This window comes from Spermophilus citellus (assembly GCF_964194105.1).
Source record: "Spermophilus citellus genome assembly, chromosome: 3".
NCBI classification, from domain to species: domain Eukaryota; kingdom Metazoa; phylum Chordata; class Mammalia; order Rodentia; family Sciuridae; genus Spermophilus; species Spermophilus citellus.
Genome location: NC_138184.1, coordinates 1,919,499 through 1,939,724, shown reverse-complemented (window position 1 = coordinate 1,939,724; position 20,226 = coordinate 1,919,499). Strand labels below are relative to the sequence as shown.

The 20,226-nt window shown below is 61.8% G+C and overlaps 1 protein-coding gene across 17 annotated transcripts in view; it reads right to left on the bottom strand.

Annotated features, from left to right (window-relative positions):
• Positions 1-238: 238 nt before the first annotated feature.
• TLE6 (TLE family member 6, subcortical maternal complex member) overlaps positions 239-20,226 on the bottom strand; it is a 102,913-nt gene continuing 82,925 nt past the window's right edge. Inside the window, exons 1-15 of one of the 17 annotated variants that reach the window (XM_081284346.1) lie at positions 10,349-10,499; positions 9,852-9,966; positions 9,208-9,293; positions 8,686-8,749; positions 7,678-7,740; positions 5,922-5,984; positions 5,522-5,838; positions 5,005-5,218; positions 4,893-4,930; positions 4,306-4,564; positions 3,984-4,234; positions 2,857-2,998; positions 2,107-2,257; positions 1,886-1,962; positions 239-1,770 (exon numbers count right to left, since the gene is read on the bottom strand). In XM_081284346.1, the coding sequence (XP_081140472.1) occupies positions 1,666-1,770; positions 1,886-1,962; positions 2,107-2,257; positions 2,857-2,998; positions 3,984-4,234; positions 4,306-4,564; positions 4,893-4,930; positions 5,005-5,218; positions 5,522-5,838; positions 5,922-5,984; positions 7,678-7,740; positions 8,686-8,749; positions 9,208-9,293; positions 9,852-9,902 (1,881 nt within the window). In that variant the 5' untranslated portion in view covers positions 9,903-9,966; positions 10,349-10,499 and the 3' untranslated portion in view covers positions 239-1,665. The other 16 variants (XM_081284348.1, XM_081284361.1, XM_081284349.1 and 13 more) reach the window with 16 other exon arrangements.

Genomic DNA, 20,226 nt, shown 5'->3' with positions numbered 1-20,226 from the left:
TGGCAGGAGGACCCGGGAGGCTGGAGCTGGGAGGCCGAGGAATGAGCTCCTGTCCCAGGGGATGTCAGGACCCCAGCACCGCCGCAGGTAGAGGGAGGAGCTGCCTGCGCCTTCAGAGCTGTGGCCGGAGGTTCAGTGTCACCATCCCAGGCCCCTGCCCACAGTAACATGGCGCACCTGTCCTGTGTCACCAGCCCCGACTTACCACGACCAAGAACCAGAGACAGTCAGCTCAAAGAGGAAAGGTTTATTCTGGCTCATGGTTCTGGACATTTCAGCCTGTGGTCAGCTGGCCCCATGGCCTTTGGCTGGGGGCAGCACATCATGGTGGCGGGAACATGTGGCAGGAAGCCTCTCGGCTCACGCTGACCACAAAGCAAAGAGGAGGAGCCTGGGGTCCTAATGTTCCCTTCAAGGGCACGCACCCAATGACCTAAGAGGCCCGTGACGCCCCACCTTTTTTCCTGGGGCTGAAGATGAAACTTGGGGCATCGCCCACTCTACCCTTAGCCCTTTAATTTTGAGACGGTGCCTAGCTAAGTTGTCCAGGCAGGCCTCAAACTTGCAATCCTTCCGCCTCAGCCTCCCAAGCTGCTGGGATCCCAGGAGTGGCCAGTGCCCTAGCCAGACTGTACCACCTCTCGACAGTGGCCAGCCTGAGACCAGGCCTTGAGTGTCCCACACAGGCCCATGTAGAGCAAGCTCATTTCTCTTACACCAGAAGAGCTGGGGTTGGGTCATTGATAAAGAAGGGAGGTTTCTTTGGCCGTTTTGGAGATGGGAGTCCAGGTGGAGCGTGCTGCTCTGAGGCCCTGTGGGCTGTATCGCCTCACCGCAGGCGGCCATGGCGGACACACACCTGAGGGTGGCATTTCATGGGGGATCGGGAGCCACTTCAACCCCCACCCCAGCCTCTGGCGACCAGTTTCCCCGTGTGCACCCCTCCTCAGGGCCACATGGGGGCCGAGCCCCAGTGACACAAGCCACACAGGGACTGCTCGGGGGTGCCTACGCCTCCCAGAGGCCCAGGATCCTGGGCGCCCAGCAGGTGACAGCAGGAGTGACAGGTCGGAGCAGATGGCACTGGAGCATTCTGTGGGCTGCTGGAGACCTCGCGGGGCACAGGGAAGTCCCGGGCTGAAGGAGCAGACCCCAGACAGGCCCCTCCCAGCCCGGGGAGGGCCCCCGTGCACTCGTGCCACCAGGGCACTCAGGGTGGTGCCCCGGCCGCCTCTGAGTCCCAACAGCCACACTCCCCAGGGAGACATTAGTATCCCCTGGGGCAGATGGCCCTGTTTGAGAGCCTCCGTCTCCTGGGACATGTCCTGGGACCTGCCAGAGGCAGCTGAAAACCGTTTTGGGGCTGGGAGGCCGGGCTGCGAGGCCGGGCTGGCTCAGCGCAGGAGGGACCAGAGTCCCTGCTCCAAAGGTGCCTGGACAGGGGCTGCACAGATCCCCCAGGTCTCGGTGACGCTGTGGGCACAGGGTGGGAGCCCTCGCTCCCCGGGGACAGGACGTGAACGTCTTTCCAGCTGCTTTATTCTGTGCAGTGAGGACCTGGGTCTGCGAGCCCCAGGCCCGGCCCCACCCACCACCACCACCACCACCACCACCACGGGGAACAGAAACGGGAACAGGAGCCCGCGCCGGGGGACGGCGAGGCCCTCAGTAGGCGACGAGGTACACCGAGGCCTGGGTCCCAGACCCCACCACGACCAGCCGGTTGTCAGCAGACACGTCACAGCACAGGACACAGGAGGGCTCGGGCACCTGGGGGGCGGCCAGCTGAGTGCCAGGCCCACTGCCCCAGGCCCTGCCTGGTACATCAGCTCAGTCCCTCTTGGATCCCCCAGGTGCCCAGTGGACCCCCCCCGCCACCGCGTACCTGGAACACCAGGGCCCCCGTGGGCATGCTGTGGACGCTGACCAGGTTGTCCATCCCCACGCTCACCCACCACTGGCCTGGGAGGAAGCAGGGGCGCCGGTCACGGTGGGACAGCCACGGGGGAGGCGGCGGGACCCGGGGGAGGCTCTGCCAGATGCAGGGACGGAGAGCCAGAGCGGCTGGCTGGGGGCCGGCCTCCGCCTCGCTGGCTGGCTGCTCACCGTAGGGGGAGAACTTGAGTCCGAGGACAGCGCTGTCCTTGCTGCCCACCCTGCGCGCCTGGTTGCGGGTGCAGTGCTGTAGCCAGTGCTGGCCGTTGGCCAGGCCCAGCAGCAGCCAGTCCTCCTGGGGTCTGAGGGACAGGCTCATGATCTGGGGGTGGCAGGAGGCAGCCCTGTCAGTCCAGCCTGGCCCCCGCCCCCCACAGCTGCCCAGGCGGGACCCTCGGCTGGGTCCCCAGACCCAGTGCCCTGCTCTAGGGCTCCGAGGCAGGACAGGCCCAGCATGGAGCACGAGGGCTGGGCATGTGCCGGGCACCCTCCTCCCGCCGTGCTGGGGATGGGGCCCAGCCTGGGCACCGAGAGGTGGGCGCTCCGCAGAGCTGCACCCCTGGCCCTTTGTGAGACCCAGTTGCCCAGGCTGGCCTCGAACTTGCTGTCCTCCTGCCTCAGCCTCCCGAGTGATTGTCCCCCACCTGGACAACACTCCTGACCACCCGAGTCCTGGCGTGGCACTTGGAATCACTTGGACAAGTACCCTCCCCCGGCGGGGGCAGGGGCCGAGTGGCAGGGCGCTGGCCTCGCCCATGTGAGGCCCTGGGTTCGAGTCTCAGCACCACGTATAAGTGAGTAAAACAAAGGAGCTGGGTCCATCTACAACTGAACCACAGCACCCCCCCCTCCCCCCGCCAGCGTCCACCACCTTCTAAGCCGAGGTCAGCTGTGCTGCCGGGAGCCGCACCGAGTGCGTACCTGGGACTTGAACAGGAACACCGTGGGGTCCTGCAGGGTCCTCAGGTCCCACTGGCACAGCTGGCCGTCCAGACCCCCCGTCCAGAGGTTGTTGTCTTTGACCGCGATGCTCTTGGCTCCGTTCAGCTGGCCCAACATGTCCCTGTGGGAAGGGTCAGGCTGGGGTCAGGCCGGGGTCGAGGCCGGGACTCTGGCTCCTGTCCCAGGAAATGCTCCAGCCCTTCTCAGTCACTCGTCTGATACACTCTGGGCACGGACGGGCAGTGACACCCCCGAGTGCCCCTTCATACTGCAGCTGAAGAAGGGACACGGGACGCAGTGGTCCCTGCGCTGTCTGTGCACCCTGGTTCTGACGGGCTGCGGGCACCCCTCTCGGAGCCGCCATGAGTGCTGGCCCAGAGGCCGCAGGCAGGTGGGCCCGCCGTGCGGGCAGCTGTGAGAGGCTCCACAGAGGCCGCGCCACAGGCTGGTGCAGCACCTGGTCCACCCAGGCTGGCACAAGCCACCACCATGCTGCTGAGGAAGCGTTTCTCGGAACGACCCCAGTGACACAGGACTGTCGGCTCACTGTTCGGTTTCACCCTTTAGGACTCTCTGCAGCCAGGGCCAGGCGCACACCTGGGATCCTAGCAACACGGGAGGCTGAGGCAGGAGGATTGCTCTCGGAGGCCAGCCTCAGCAACTTGGTGAGGCCCTAAGTAACTTAGTGAGATAATGTCTCAAAAAATGAGAAGCTGGGGTGTGGCTCAGTGGTAGAGCTCCTCTGGGTTCAGTCCCCAGCACAAAAAAGGACCCTCTGAGTCTGGACTGTCACACCTGGTCCCAGTGGGGAAAGGGAGGAGCAGGGCCATGGAGCTGCAGGCCAGATCTAAGCTTGAGGAGGAAGAGACGGGGCTGGGGATGGGGCTGGGGATGGGGCTGGGGATGGGGCTGGGGATGGGGCTGGGGCTGGGGCTGGGGCTGGGGCTGGGGCTGGGGATGGGGATGGGGCTGGGGATGGGGATGGGGATGGGGCTGGGGCTGGGGATGGGGATGGGGCTGGGGCTGGGGCTTGGCGGAGATGGGGGGCTTGCTGGAGGCGCTCTGTGGGAGGCCGGGCGCAGGCCCCTCCCCACCCTGGGACACACCTGACCACGTGCGGGGCCCGCAGGTCCCAGATCCTGACAGAGCCATCGGTGAAGCCCGCGAAGACCAAGCTCTCATCCGCTTTGGCGGCCAGGGCCTGGCAGGCGGCCTCTCGACAGGGCAGCTCCCCCTTCACGCGCAGGGAGGGCGCGGCCAGGTCCCACACACAGACGCTGCCCAGGTTGTGGCCTCCGGTGAGCAGCGTCCTGCTGTTGGAGGACAGCAGGCAGGTGCACAGGTAGGCGTCCGGGGCCTGGGGACAGTCAGAGCCGTCAGCCCCGGCAGGCAGCCGGCCAGCACCCAGCGCCCCCAGGTGGCCCTCACCTGCTTGGGAACGGGCAGGTGGCTGTCGGGGAACCTGTCCTCGGCCACCTGGCCGACCAGGCTCCACACCTTGACGCCGCCCCTGCTGCAGGTGAACGCGTGCCTGGTGAAGCTGCTGACCGCCAGGGCCAGCACGGGCTCCCCGTGGCGCAGCAGGCGCATCCTCTGCAGCGTGTGCGGGAGCGCGAAGCGCCTGCACTGCCGGGGCGGGGCGTCCGGCCGCCTCCAGGAGTCTCCAGAGTCCGCGGGGTCCCAGGATCTTGGGAGGAGCCTCGGGTGACCTGCCTGCCAGCAGCAGCTCCGCCCCAGGTGGCAACCGGGTCTCACTCCCCAGCTCTACACCCGACCCCCGGCCCGACGTCAGGCTCCTGTTCCTCCTCCTCCTGCGGGCCACCCAGGACTGGGCCACCTGCACCCAGGCCGAACAGCCCGGCCACACAGGGAACAGGCAGTGACGTCTGTGCAGACGCCGCACATGTTTTACCCCCCCCCCCAGAGTGGAGAGCACAGCCCCGTGGCCCCGCCCCCTCCCACTGGGGAGGTCAGGAGGGAGGGAGCCCCACCTGTTCCCGCGGCGCGGCACTTACATGAGCTTCAGAAGGGGGTAGGTTCCTGCAGCAGGCTCCTGCGGGACGAGAGCTCACTGTCCCCTGCCCTCCCACAGCCTGGGTGCGCAGGGGCAGCCGGCCTGGTGCTCACCTGGGCCAGCCCGGCCAGCGTCACCTCTTCCCCGCAGTCCTCCAGGGGGCTGAGAGGGGCCTTGGCCCGGGCGGGAGCTAGCCACAGGGAGGGCATGACGCACCTGGCGCACCTGGACGGGCAGGCGCCCTGCACCCCAGCCAGCGCCTCCTGCCCGCTGCCCACGGGGTCAGTGCTGGCTGCCGTCTCCGTGTCAGGTGGCTCTAGGCCCTTGCTGTCCTGCCCGTGGGACATGGGAGAGCTGAGCCGAGCCCCAGGGATGCCCAGGCCCCTCGTGGGGCCCGTCCACGCCGGGGGGGGGCCGTCCCAGAGGTGCACAGCTGCAGACACCCAGTGGCTCCGACACCACCCTCTGGTCCCTCCGGGGTCCCTGGCAGGTGGGAGAGGAGGTGGACTGACCAGAGCCAGGCCGCTGTCCCCACCACGTGCGTTTACTCACCAGGCCTGGAGCCTGCTCAGTCACTATGACAACGAAAGGGGAAGACAGAGATGGCTGCGGGCTCTGCCGGCTCTGGACACCGGCCAGCCGCCCCCAGGACACTCACCTCGGCGGCAGGGCTGAGCCGCCTTCTCCTGGACATCAGCAAAGATCTGCCAAAGCTGTGTGGTGAGGACGTCCTGCCAGAACGGGGGCTCCGGGTCCCAGCACGGTGGCATCTCACCCTCCTCCCAGCTGGACTGGGGCGGCCGCAGCCAGTCGGACTGCCTTCTGGTGACCACGTCTTCGAAGTCCGACTCCTGTGGGTTCCCGCCCTCTGGGAGCTGGGGGGAGCTTGGGCTCAGGGCCTCCTGGTGGCCCTGGCCGGCATGTTTCCCAGGGGAGAGTCGGCCCACCTGGGGCCACAGGTATGGGGGCGTGAGACAGGGCCACCCCTGAGCCCAAGCCATCCCTCCCTCCTGTAGGACCTGAGACCCACCTCCACGGGCTGGCCGTCCGGGGCGGGGCTGCTGGCCTCCACTGCCTGGAGGAAGGCTTCCACCTGTGGGAGGGACGACAGGACCCTGCACCCGCCAGCCAGCCAGCACCCCCACGGGACCGGAGCGTGACCCTCGAGGCAGGTTGGGGGACCAGGAACGGGGCCTGGCGTCAAGCAGGCTTTGGACACCTGTGACCCAGCTGTCCTCAAGGCCAGGCGGGGTCAGACCTGGGGGTGAGACCCCCAGAAGAGCCTGACGTCATCCCGAGCGCATGGCCCCTTGTCCCCGACTCCCAGGTGACAGGCACCCCACAGCCATGCAGCGAGGCCGCGAGAGGCCAACGCCTGGGCCCTGCGCACAGGTCCTGGGCCACTTGGCCAGGGCCCGAGTGCCCGAGAATGGTGTGGCCCACTCCCTGTGGACCCGGCGGACCTGCTCAGTGGCTCTGGGATGGCCTGTCCTGAGGGAAGGCCAGTCCCCAGGGGCTGGGCCACCCCTGGCCCCACGTGCAGGTCCTCCTGCCACTCACATGTGGCTAAGAGGACAGCTGAGGTCGGGAGGCCGGGGCTGTCCCCAGTCAGGAGAAAGGGACGGGTGGCGGGAGGCTGGGACCCTCCACACGCCCTCGCCTGGCAGCTGCCCCGGGCAGCAGAGATGGATTCCCTGGCTGGGCCTCCGCAGAGCCCTGGGGAGCCCTCTGCAGCTCACCCGCTAGGTGACTGCCATCACAGGCACTTTAAGGCCCTCCCGCTGCGGCCTCCCGGGGGCTGCCCGAGCCCCACTCCACAGGAGGCCAGGCAGGAGTCCCCCATCAGCTGGGCTCTCGGGGCCACCCCCACCCTGGACCTCCGCAGCTGCTGCAGGGCCTCCCCCAGGCACCCACATCCTACTAAACCCCTGGACATCCAGCTTCTGCCCTGGCCCCCTGACCCCAGCCTGGCCTCCCGCAGCAGCCAGAGGGTGCCTGCCAGCAGGGCCGGGCTCCCACCCCCCACTCCCACGTGCTGCGCCCACCTGCCAGGCTCGGGGGCTGCGCTCTGCCTGGAGCACCTTCCCAGCCTGCCTCCCTGTCACCCTGGAGCGCAGCCCAGGCCCGTCCTGCACCCCCAGCTGCTGCCCCCGCCCCCGCGCCCTGCCCGGCCTCCCCTGGCCAGCAGCGATGCCCCTCCTGGTGCCTGATCATATCTGAGAGCGGGGGATGGATGACGTCTGTGAATAACCACGTTCTGCGGCTTCCTGTGCCCCCCACATGCCCAGCCCTGGCCCACTGCCAGGCACATCTGGCACCAGCAGAGTCCTGCCAGCCCCCAGGAGGAAGGGGCCAGGTGGCCGGGCAGGCTGATGGAGGCCCTGCACTGGCTGGCCAGGCACTCCGAGCTAGCGGGGTGGGGGGCAGGCGCCTTGGGCAGCCCCCAGACACACGGGAGACCCAACCTGGGGTCTGGCCTGCCCAGGTGGCCAGGGCCGCACGGGGACCCGGGAGCAGGCCATGAAGGACCGGCCAGCCCATGTCCTGGAAGCAGCTCAGGTGGGGTGGGACCTGGGGGTCTCCAGATGTGGGAACCCCCTAGTCTCAAGGGGGCCATGTGACCCAAGTCAGGGGGCACCTCCCCTGCCCCCAGCCCTCCACAGCTCCCACGGCCCCAGGGCCAAGCTCAGGCCCTGTCCAACCTACCCCAGCCCTCCCTGCTCTGCCTCCCACTCCCGCCCTTTCCAAGGGGGGCAGTGACACCCGGATTCCTGAGTCCCGCTCACCTGCCTGTGGTGTTCTTGAAGATCCTGCTGGACTTCAGTGAGCTGCAAAGAGCAGGAACCACACTGGGAGAGGGCGCATGGGAGCAGGCGACACTTGGGTTTGAATGCTGTGTGACCTGGGCAACCTGCTCTACCTCTCTGGTTCTTACCCTTAAATGGCACACCATCTACCACAGTGATGGAATTCTGGATTTCATTCCCAGCAACCTGAAGATCACCTCCTCCCCACAGCCCAGGCCTGCTCCATCGGCCCACCCTCTTCGCTCTGCCTGCTCAGCCAGGTGTGGGAGCCCCAGGGCCTTTGTAGGACACCCTTCCCTCTACACTCCAGAATAACAGCTTTTGTGGGGTGTGGGGATACTAAGGATTGAACTTGCCATCCTCCTGCCTCAGCCTCCACAGCAGCTGGGTGGAGGGTGTGGCCCCTGCACCCGGCTGAACTCTCCTCTTGGCCATTTTCCCTCCCAAGCATGGGTGCTGCCGCGGAGCCCAGGTGCTGGGCAGCACTCCACCGAGCTACCCCCAGCCCCAGGAGCCCTTCCTGACCGCCTGGCCTCAGAAGGACCCTCTGCAGATTCCCTGGGCAGCTGGACTGCCCCACGGTGTGTCACCTCCTCTATGGCCCCTCGTCCACGGGGACAGCCACTGGTCCAGTGTGGCCACAGAGTCTAAGTCAAACTGAAAGGAAGATTCTGCTCCCCAGGTGCACTTAAGGGCTTAGTGGCTGGCGGGGGCTGGGGATGCAGAACATTCTGGAAGCTCTAGCAGCAGCACCCCTGAGCAGGGGAGGGCTCGTGGCACTGCATCCTGACCCACCCACTGGGGCGGGAGCCCGACACTAACAGCCAGGTGTCCCGCAGGTCCAGCACGGTGTCACTTTAAAAGCTCCCACTGACCGCCGGGGGCCCAAGTGAGCAAGCCCCTCCCCCCCAGTGTCCCCAAGGCAGGCAGCTGAGCTGGGTGTGGCCGGTCCAGGAGGAGGCAGGTGGGCGGGGCAGCTCTGCTCACCAGGTGGAAGATGCTCTCCAGCTGTGTGCTCACTCGAAGCTGCAGCCTGGGGGGAGGGGCACTGCTGGACACACCCAGACCCCTCCTCAGCCCCGGGGCAGGACCGGCCTCTCACCCCCAGCCAACCCCAAGCTGCAGTGAGAAGCCCTGTCCAAGGAACTCTGCTGCCCAGCCACGTCCCACCCTGCCTCCCGCGAGAGGTCCACGCAGTACTGCCCCAAACCCAGCGAGTGGGCCGAGGGTCATAAACACAAGGCCAGCCTCAACTTAGTGAGACCCTATCTCAAAATAAAAAAAGGGCTGGGGAGGTGGCTCAGGGGCAGAGCCACCCTGGGCTCAATCCCTGGTATCAAAAAAAAAAAAAAAAATCAGAAAAATGCACATTTCTAATGAGGCCGGTGGTTACTAACGCCCCGTGGCTGGCCCTGACCCTGAGGCCAAGGACTACTAGAACACTCAACAGGGCCACAGAGCAGGGGTTGGGGGGCGGACCGTGGACGACTCCCTCCGAGTGACCCTCACCTGGGGAGCTGGTCCTTGAGCTGGCCCAGGGTCTGGGCACCACTTAGGGTGGGCGGGCTCTCAGGATCAGAAATTCCTGGGCCAGGCTGGAAAAACCCAAGGAGGGGTGAATAAAAGCAGCAGCCCTTCACAGACACCCAAGGTCCCCCTCAGCCAGGGCTCCGGTCCTCTGAAGTCCCCTGGGCCGGGCCTAAAACCTAAGGCTCCTCATTTTGCAAGGACAGATTCCATCTCCACCCCCATAACGTGCCACTGGTAAGAGACCACGTTCCCGTGGTTTTTGTCACCGTGTAGCTGTGGTTCTATCTTGGTGTTCCCTACCATCATGAACCTCTTACTGCGCCTAATTTATGAATCAGACTTTTCCCTTTCTGCAGTGCTAGGACTTGAACCCCACCCCACCCCCGCCGTCCAGCAGGCTCTGGAAGTGGCCGGCTGGGGGCTCCGCCAGCTCCCAGTTTCACCGCCTGTGATTGAAAGCTGGTTGCAGCCTCCAGGGCCCGCGGCCCCTCCACACCTGCCCTGGGTAGGGAGCAGGAGGTCATTGCCTGCAGCTGCGAAGCCTGGCCCGAGCCAGCCCCAGCACAGGGGATCCCAAAGGAAAAAGGACCAGAGCCTGGGCCCCTGCCACCAGCCCTTCTCACCCCAGCTCCTCCGAGGGTGCCCTTGGGCTCGGGCTGGCCCGGAGAGGTCATCTTCAAGCTGTGGCTCCCAGGAATTTAGCCAGAGATTCTAGAAGGAGCAAGGAGAAGCCAGGTCCTGAGGACAGAAGGCAGAGTCGGGACAGGTCAGAGCCACCCAGCCCCGCGCCTTCCCCACGTCCAGTGCCTCCGGCTCCCCTGATTAAGGGTGACCCCCCCCCAGTGCGGGAGACAAGGCGGACTGTCAGGGATGGGGGAGCCCAGGGAGGTGGCCGAACCGAGCCAAGGCTTGGAAACAACTTTCTAAAGAGCAAGAGAAGGTCCCGGAAAGGGTTTTGAAGGCTGAGTAGGAGTCCACCAGGTGTCTCAGGCGGACTTATCAGCTGGGGACAGGGACGTTCAGGCTCCCACCGCTTCAGCGGCAGTGGCGTCCCCCAGCGCCCCTCCAGCCCTCCCCGCGCGGGAACCCCAGCCTCCTCCGGAAGCGGCTGCCCACGCACCTCCCTGGGGGTGCGGAGGGCGGCGGGCAGAGCGGAAGCTGCAGGGGTCAGCCAAGTTCAGGCCCAGGAAGCGCCGCCTCCCGCGCCGCGCCTTTTGACCCCGCGCCCCCGCCCTGCCCCTCCGCGGGGAGCGGCTGCAGCTGCACGTGGGCTCGGGCTCCTCCCGCGGCGCCCCGAGGCGCTGGCCAATCACGAGGCCGCTTGCCCACGTGGGCTGCGCGCTTCGTCGCCGATTGGCCGCTCCGCTCGGGCCGTGGACCGGGCTGTCACTCAGCGAACCGCCGGCTCGGCTTAACCCTCGCGGTCCCGCTGGCCAGAAGGGCGGCAAGCGGGGCGCAGCAGGCAGTGAGGGGTCCCGGAGCACCGGCCTTTAGGGGGACATAGGGTGTGAGGATCCGAGCGTGGAGCTTGGACAGGGGCTGGGTGACAACACTGCAGTATGACTGGTCTGATATTCTTAGCTTTGTCCAAGAGTGACATCAGTTGGGGACCGGGAGGGTAGGACCTTTAGCATTTTCCCCCAGTCCTTAGATCCAGCCAGTTAAGTTTCTGTCAGTACTGAATAACGTGTGATAAATGGCCTTCACGTCCCCTTCCCAGAGAGAACCAAGCCTCCCCCCGGCCCCAGCTCCTGTGAGCCAGGCTGCATTTTATCAGGAGATTCCCTGCTGCCCTCCCCGTGCGCAAGGATCCAGTGCCCATGGCTGGAACAGCCCAGGGCCTGAGGCTGGTGCACAACAGCCAAGTTCAAGACCGGGTGGGGAAGCGTGCGTAGTGTGTGAACCTCCTGAGCAGGGAGCTTGCTAGAGAAGCAGGGAGGCCAGGAGGGCACTGCGTGGGGCCAGAGAGAGAACTGCCATGACTTCAGAGAGAAAGGAGGGAGGCTGGGGGCAGGGTGCAAAGGCCTCCTGGGTGTGTGTGTGTGTGTGTGTGTCTGTCTGTCTGTCTGTGGATGGGATCCTGTAGTAGGAGGATCCAAGCGTCGTGTTGTGGCTCCAAACATGAAGTGCTCTGTGCAGAGTTCCGGGGTGAGAGGCTGTGTCGGCACCTCTGCTGTCTGTGCTGTGGAGCTGGGGGCGCAGCCCTCCACCCTCCAGGCTCTGGTGTAAGCACAGGACGACTTGGTCTGCCGGGCTTGGGAGGAGGGGGTGTGGCCACGGGCAGGCTCCGCCCACTGTCCTATAACAGGCCCATTTCGTTCAGGATCCAGCCGGCTGGTGGCTCCCTCTCTGCCTTGCTCTTCCCTGGGGTCCCTGGCTCTGGACATCCCGTCTTGGGCACATCTGTTTATCCAAGACAGTGTTGTTTCCTGTGTTGTCCCCTAAGCAGTGGCTAGTTCAATTTAAGCGAATTAAAATTACAATGTGCCAGGCTCGGTGGTGCATGCCTGTCATCTCAGTGACTCTGGAGGCTGAGGCATGAGGATGGTAAGTCGGAGGACAGTCTCAGTCTTAGTGAGGTCCTGTCTCAAAATCAAAAATTACAAGGGCTGGGGGTGTGGCTCAGGGCTAGAGCCTTGCTCAGCCCCTGGGCTGCATCCCCAGCACCTCCGTGGATAAATAGGATGTAAGATCCCGGATCCCAGGTGCTCCAGCTGCAATCCAATGCCCAACAGCCACTGTGTCAGGGGCTCTCCTCCTGACAGCAAAGATCTAGAACATGGGGGCCCGGCTAGGCTCAGGGGCAGAGTGCTTGCCTAGCAAGTGTGAGGCACTGGGCTCGACCCTCAGCACCACATAAAGAAATAAAGGTGTTGTGTCCATCTACAACTAAAGAAAAAAAAAGATCTAGAACATTCCATCACAAAGGATCAAAGCACTGGACATGGATCCAGGGTTCTTAGTAGAGTTCCTGTGTCCTGTGGGGGAGGAAGCATTTTAAATGGACACTCTGCTATCCTGTTTGAAACCCTGTGGGGGCTGGGATGACAGCAGGTACCTTCTTGTCTGTCCTCTGGCCACTCTGAGTGGCCTCACTTGGCCCTGGGGAGGAGATGGGAAAGGAGGAGGCAAGGGTGCCCCCTTGCTGGCCGCTCCGAGCTAAGGTTTGCTCAAGGTCCATAGGACAGTTTGAAAGAGCCATTCACATTCTAAAAGCTTCAGAATTTTTGCTTAAAATATAAAAATAAATAAATAGACTCTGAGCTCAGGGACACAGCGCGGGGCTAGCGCCAGTGAGGCCGCGTCCAGCCCAGGGTGAGGACAGCAGCACCAGGCCTGGCTGGGAAGAGCTGCCCGGGTCTTCCCTGGAGGCCTCAGACCCCACCTCCCCAGGGACAGGGTCCCCAGGCCAAGGGGTGGAGGGCTGTGGAGTGACCCCTTCAGAACCCTGGCGCAGCAGGGGGGTCAGTCCCCTCCCCCGCCCCAGAGCAGGGCTTGGTGGGAAGAGCGGGGGCGGCAGCTGCGGGGGTGCTGGCCGGGCTGTCGGTGCTGCGTTGGTGTCCCGGCTGCCATACCAGCTGGGCGGGGGTGGGGGTGGCACCAGAAAGGCCTCCTGGGGTCCCTCCACAGGCTCCAGGGGGCATCCCGCCTCCCCCAGGGTCTAGTGAGGGGCAGCAACAGTGAGACCCTGTCTCAAAAAATAAAAGATAAAAGGGCTGGGAGGGGAGCCCCTCGGGTTCAACCCCAGGACCAGAAAGAGAGCGTGGTTACTCAGAGACCAGCTCCACCGGCCAGCTGGCCAGGTCCGCGGGACACCCGGTGAGCAGTCCTGGAGGAAACACAGGCATTCCTGACTGAAAAGGACAGATGCCAGCTAAGTCTTAAGGAGCCACCCACGCCACCCTGGCCTGGCCTGGCCCCTCCCACCTGGCCTGGCCCCTCCCACCTGACCTGGCCCCTCCCACCTCGCCTGGCCCTGGCCACTGCCCGAAGGCCCCATCTCCAACACCACCAACACATCTCTGGGGACCACGTTTCCAACATGTGAGTTTTGGGGGCACACTCAGCCACACTCACTGAGGCCTGAATTCCAGCCATCCGTCACCATAACCCCTACCGTGTAATACCAGACCCAGGTGCCCACCTGGGAGTGCCCACATAGTGGCATTGGATGGGCTCTCCCTGGGACCAAGCGTGCAGGAAGCTGTGCTCCTTCTATCAGTGGGTTTTGGCTCTCAGACCTGGCTCTCCCTTCAGGAGAAACCCCAATGCACCAGCCAGCGATGGCTGCAAAAGAAACTGCCCCAAACTTGGCAGCTTGACCCAGGCGACATTTATCATCTCACACCATTTCTGAGGTCAGGACGACGGGGACAGCTGTGCTCCAACCTTGAGTCATCATCCACCTGTGAGTCTCTCTTCTCCCCTTCCTCAAATTCCTCCCACCATCAGGCCTCAGTTTAAAAATCACTTCTCAACAGTGGGGTGCCATGGCGCACGCCTATGATCCCTGCAGCTCAGGAGGCCAAGGCAGGAGGATCGCCAGTTCAAAGCCAGCCTCAGCAACTTAGCGAGAGCCTCTCTCTAAATTTAAATACATATATAGATATGAATAAAACGGGGCTGGGGGTGTGGCTCAGGGGTGGCACCCTGGGTCCAATTCCCAGCACCAGAAAATCAAAGGAAAATCTCTTCTCACCAAGGACTCTCCTGCCTCGTCACTGTCTGCTGTATTCCTTTCTTTTTTTCTTCCATTTTTCTCCCTCCAGGTATTTATTCGCTTATTTATCTTTCAGTGCTGGAGATGGGACGAGGGCCTGTGGGTGTGAGCCAAGGGCTCCATCACGGGGCTACCTCTCCAGCCCTTTTTATTTTTTATTTCGCCCAGGCGGACCTGGAACTCGCGACTCTCCTGCCTCAGCCTCCGGAGTAGCTGGAGTTGCAGGGTTAGCCACCACGCCCGGCTTCTCTTATTTTATTTATTGGTACTTGTGATTGAACCCGAGGTGCTTAATCACTAAGCCACATCCACAGCTGGTTTTACCTTTGATTTTGAGGCAGGGTCTCACTAAGTCGTTTAGACCTCCCTAAATTGCTGAGGCTGGCCTCCACCTTGCAATCCTCCTGCCTCAGACTCACCGGGATTATGGGCATGTGCCACTGGCCAGGCAAACATTTTTTTTGGTAAATGTATTTATTCCTCCCGTGTTCCTAATCGTAGTGGACACCCCGTGGTGTTTTCTCGTGGACTGCTTTCCTGGTTGGCGCTGGCTGTCTGGGGGATGCTGAGATGCATGGCTGTCCACTCTGCACACGTGTTTGGTACGTACTTCTCTGCATGCCTCAACTGGGGGGTGAAGGTGGTTTTGCCTCCAAGGTCCCTGCATTCCCTCTGGACACTTGTCTGCATTGGGCTGGCCCACCAGTGCTGAGGTGGTCAGGGAAAGGGGGGACCCATCTGTGTCTGTGTTTGTCTTTGAGTTAGGGAAAAGGGGGAGGTTCTTCTGATGGTCAGGCCAAGGCACCTGGTCACATGGCCAGGGGCGGGGTCCGTTTGCAGGATTCCAGGTAGGAGCCCTGCCCCTGGGAGGGCTGTGACTGGGAAGGGGTGCCATGGCCAGCTCTCCCAGTCCTGGAGTCAAAGGCCTTGGCCACCAGCCACTTGGTATCAGATGGCCCTACAGGACCTGCGAGGCTGTCCAAGGCAAACGGGGTTGGCCAGCATCTAGACGAAGGGGGCTGGCTTGGCACCAGGAGCTCCCAGGCTTGGAAGGACCATATTAGGCCACCCTGGCCTCCAGGTCATTTCCTCTGGAAGGCTGGAAGTGGAGGGTCACCGCTGATCCCCACCCGCACTCTGAGCACAACCTGTGGTCTCTGGCTCCCTCTGCAGGCAGGACACTTATGGCAACTTCGCTGAATTGACCCGAGATGAGGTCACCCATTTTAAGCCTTCGCTGCAGTGAATTTCAATAAAGGAATTCAGCTGTACACCATCTCCAGAATCCAACTTTGGAACAATTATGTCATCCCCAAAGTGTTCTTTTTGTCCATCTCTGTCCTCCTCTATCTCTTTCTGTGCTGGGGCCCCTGGCATTTGCTGACTGAGCGGGTGGACCTCTAGCGCAGGTCTGTGGCCAGCCTGAGGACTGGTGACCCTGATGCTGATGTTCTGGGACCACTGTCCAGTACTGCAGTCCGGCTTGGGTTTGGCTTCGTAAGGGTGGACGTTATGGTTTCCCTGCGGAGGTATCAGGATTTGGCTCTTAGACCAGGGGAGGGCTCGCCACCCCTTCCTCTCTTTTTCTGTAAAGTTGCCATTGGACACGATACCTTTATTTTATTTACTTATTCATTTTCATTGGTGCTGAGGATAGAACCCAGGGCCGCTGAGCCACAGCCCCTGCTCCTCCCTTCCTTTCTTAATACAGTTGTCTGTGAATTTATTCAGATGAACGATGGTCATTTGTATCATCTGACTCAGCAAATATCGTTCTTTCTGAACTCTGCTGTCCAAGTGTGTGGCTAGGAGGACCAAAGAAATGGATGTTTAATTTAGTTAATTAAAATTTAAATTAAAAACAGACATTCAATTAGATTGACCCACCATCCTGGTTTTCTGGAAGGACGTTCAGGGCTAGAACCAGGACGGTGCTTGGTGACCAGGCATGAGCTGGTTACCATAAATGTTTAGGGACCTGTGTAGATATGTTGGGAACAATTTGAGCTCAGAAATTGAATTTTTCAAAGGCAGATGTTATGAAATCTACATACAGAGCAAGCATTTGAGTTGAAAATTAAGTGTCCAAACTGAGCAGAATGGAATGTGTGGTGCGCACAGGGTTTCGAAGACTTTGGACAAAGATATGTAAAACAGTTCATGGGGCCAGGAAGAGTGCACACACCTCGATCGCAGCAGTCCAGGAGGCTGAGGCAGGAGGATTCTAAGTTCGAGGCCAGCCTGGGCAACTTAGCAAGGCCTTAAGCAACGCAGTGAGACCCCATTTCAAGATGAATAAAAAGGGCTGGGGATTGGCTCAGCGGTAGAGCACCCCTGGGTTCCATCCCGAAGAAGAAGAAGGAGGAGGAAGAAGTCGTCCGGCCTGGAGGTGCCCCTCGGTGACAGAGCACTTGCCAGCATGTGTGGGGACTTGGGTGTGACCCAGCACTGAAAGAAAAAAAAAAAAGTCGGTTCCATCCCTGATCTGCTCAAAGTCCTTCTATGGCTCTTACTTGCTCAGAGTAAAACGCCAAGGTCTGCAGAAGCTTCCGGAGCCTCGCTGGCCCCTCAGGCCCTGGAGACCTTCCCAGGAGCTCCCCGGGATGTTCTGGCCTCAACCCCTCTTCACTAGCCGGCTGCAAAGTGAGCCTTGCTCCTGCCAGCGGCCGGGGCCTCCGCCGCAAGCCAGGCCCTTTCCCTGCCTCCTGATCCCGCGTTCTTATGGACGCTCAGGTCCCTACAGGTCCCCACGGGTCCCCACGGTCTTCCACTCTCCCGGCCACAGCTGGCGCAGAGCGTCCCCCACAGGCCCGGGGTGAAGGCGTGGTCCCGGGGCGCTGTTCGAGGTGGGGGTCCTTTAAGAGGCGAGGCTGGGGAAGCCTCCGGTCACTGGGGGCCCTGGAAGGGGCTTGGGGGGCCATTCTATTCCTGGCACCTGATGTGAGCCCTTTGCTCTGCCCCGTCCCCACCGTAATGTGTCAACCTCGAGCAAAGCATCCTAAGATCCCCAACAGGACTCACCTTCCAGGCATGAAACCCCCAGGACTTCAGGAAGGGAGAGAGTGGAGGCCGCAGCTCAACCTCCCGCGATCGCCTGGCACCGACTCACTCTCCAAACAGGGAGACTATTTGGGGGGTTGCCCCCGCCCCGGTTCTGGGGGTTGAACCCAAGGAGCCCTCCCACCGAGCGGCGCCTCCAGCCCTCTGGCTTGAGTCTGAGACTGGGCCTCGCTAATGCCCAGGCTGACCTTGAACTTGCACCCTCCTGCCTGGGCCTGCTAGTAGCTGGACCGCCGGTGTCCTCCACCCCGCCCCGCCCTGCCGGCTGGGCTGACTTTTTGGATATAATTTCAGACGCAGAAGTGGGAGGAAGAGCTCCCGAGTGCACCCCGCACCTGGTTTCCGGGTGCTATCTTTTTGCCCTGTTAGCTTTATCCTCATTTCTTTAGTAAATAAACATCTTCCTATAGATTATACATATCACCCCTCCTTGGCTCAAGTGCATTGCATTCTGTGCCCCTCTGCCCTGAAATGTCGGGGAGCAATAGCAAACCGGGATGTGTCGGAGTAAAGAGGGGCCCTCTTGTGGTGGTTTTCCTGTATCAAAATAATTATTTATATATTCTGGATACGCTTATCATTGTCCTCCTGAGAGAGTAGACTCCACAGAAGCTCAAGTCCCTGATATAAAATGCACAGAACCTGGGCACATCCTCAGATAGGCTGTGAATGATCTCTAGAAGATGACTTACAGCCCACAGCCCGTAGCACAAGGTTAATGCCTGCACTGAACATAGTGGTTACACTGTAATTGTTTAGGGAACAGTCTTACCTGCTCCATACAGACTACAAAGAAATTTCTCTTTCTTTGTGTGTGCCTGAGTGTTGCTGCAGATGGAACCCAGGGCCTTGCACATGCTATGCACCACTGAGCTGCACCCCTACTCCGCAGACTAAACTCTTCAACATTCTCAGAGATTGGTTGAGTCCTTGCATTGAGAGGGCTGGCTGTCCTTGTGTGCATTTATACATGTTTTCTTCTTTTGCTTTCTTTCCTTTCCAGTGACTTTCCAAGAGTTAATTTAAAAAACGGTAATAGTGCAATTGATTGTGTGTCCCATCTCACGTACTTCCAAGTTCCACACACCTAGCTTCTCAAGGCCTGGCCCCAGTCGCCCTTGGGCAGCCTGTGCACCAGGGAGCTCCTGCCTCGGACCTGAAAAAGGCTGGGGGGCGGGGTGGGGCCTTCCCTGGGTGCGCTGGGAGTCAGACAGCTGGCAGGACTGGAGGGAGCAGCAGAAGGACAGATACTCAAAACCCCTCCTCTCTCCCTCCCGTCTCTTGGCCCAATAGCCCACGCCACCATATTGGGACATTTATTATATACTGCCATTTTCTAATATTGTTCCTCCCTAGTGAAACCTAAGAAGGGTGCGAGGATTCATGTGATTGTTTGTGGCTGTATCCCTTCAACACAGGGAAGTTGGGGACATAGATGCTTCATGGATGCTTACTGGAAAAAAATGCACTTTTGCTTATGGACACAGAACGGCTTTGGAAGGCCATCCAAGGTTGTCACCGACAGTGCTTGTCGTGGGAGACATGGTTGGAGGGCAATGCCTTCCACTTCCTGAGTCTTTGCAGAGTTTATCCCAGGAAACAATGAAATATTTGCAAATGTGAAAATGGAGGTCGCCATCTAGCGTCCGTGACGGAACCGCGGCGCCTGCAGTGTAAGAGCCGCCACGCGGAGAGTAACTTCTGGAGGACCCCAGGAGGAAACTTCCCCACCGTGGGCTGCCGTACCCGTTCACCGGCGTGCGCCAGCGCGGGGCGCGCTCATCACAGCGCTTCCGGGCGCTGAGGGATGTGGCGCAGCCCCAGCCTCGCCGCGGGGCCTCTTCTCGGCCCATAGCCACGCCCCGGGGAGGGCCCAGGGATGACCACGCCCACAGCACCGTCCGACCTGGGCCACGCCCCTTGAGGGGTGGGACCAGCCGCAGGTTTCCAGTCTTCCCGGGGGCGGGGAACAGCGTGTCTTTGATCGTCGATTGGAGGACGTGGCCCGTCCTTCAATCCCAACTCCCGGACTCGTCTTCTCTTCCGCTTCCTGCATAGCCGGAAGCGGCCTGTCGGTCCATGGGCCCGCTGCTTTGGGGCGGCTCTCTCTGTCCCAGCGGTCCTCTCCCGAGGATGACCTCTCTTCTCCGCCGCTCTCGGCCTGGCGTGGTCTTGGCTGCTGGCACGCGCCCAGGGCGGGAAGGGCAAAGGGCAAAGCGAAGTTCAAAGGGCAGGGGGCGGGCTCGCCTTGGAGCGCACTTCCGGGGCGGTGCCGAGGCGGGAGTGGGTGGGGCCTCGCGCGCCTGCCGAGTCCGAGGGCGCGGGTCCCGCGGGGCGTGGGTTTGCCTGGGGCGGAGGAGGGAGTTCCGCTTCCTCCGGGTCCGACGTGCGCCGCGCCGCGTGGAGTTTGCCGCCCGCACGGGTGGAGAGTGACGCTGTGGGCCCAAGGGGCAGTTTCCCGGGGAGAGAAGTTCAGGGAGCGGGGCCGAGTGGCGTGCGGGAAGAGGGGGCCGCGTGGGCCCCGCACCTGGCCAACCCCTTGTGACCTTCGAGATGTCCTCAGCGGGAACGCCCTGAGCTGGCCCTCAGTGACCAGCGATTCTGCTCCACAGACTCAACCAACCAGAGCTTGAAAATATTTAAAAATCATTGTACTGAGCCGCGCGGTGGCCCCGCATGTCATCCCAGCGGCCCCGGAGGCTGAGAAAGGAGGATCGTGAGTTCAGAGCCAGCCTCAGCAAACAGCGGGGCTAAGCAACTCAGTGAGACCCTGTCTCTAAATAAAATACAAAATAGGACTGGGGTGGGGCTCAGTGCCCTGAGTTCAATGGCCAGTCCCTCCTACCCCGAAAATTGTGCTGAAAATGTAGAGTCTTCCTAGCAACACGGCTGCGGCTGAGTGTGAGGGTCGGTGTGGTGCTGGGTGAGCAGAGGGAGCTAGAGTCTGGGCGAGGCGGCATGAGTGCTGGTTCTGTGCACGCTCTGTACCACTGTACGGAGAGGACTTGGGCTCTAAGGCATTTTGGCAATGCCTGAGGGGAACTTCTTCCTTTTCCTACTGTTTTGGTGCTGGGGATCGAACCTGGGGTCTTGATCATGCCACGCGAGCCCTCTACACTCAACCTCAGATCTTGCTGAATTGCCCAATCTGGCCTCAAACTCATGATCCTCCTGCCTCAGACTCCAAATAGCTGAGATTAGAGGTGTGGCCTCTGAGC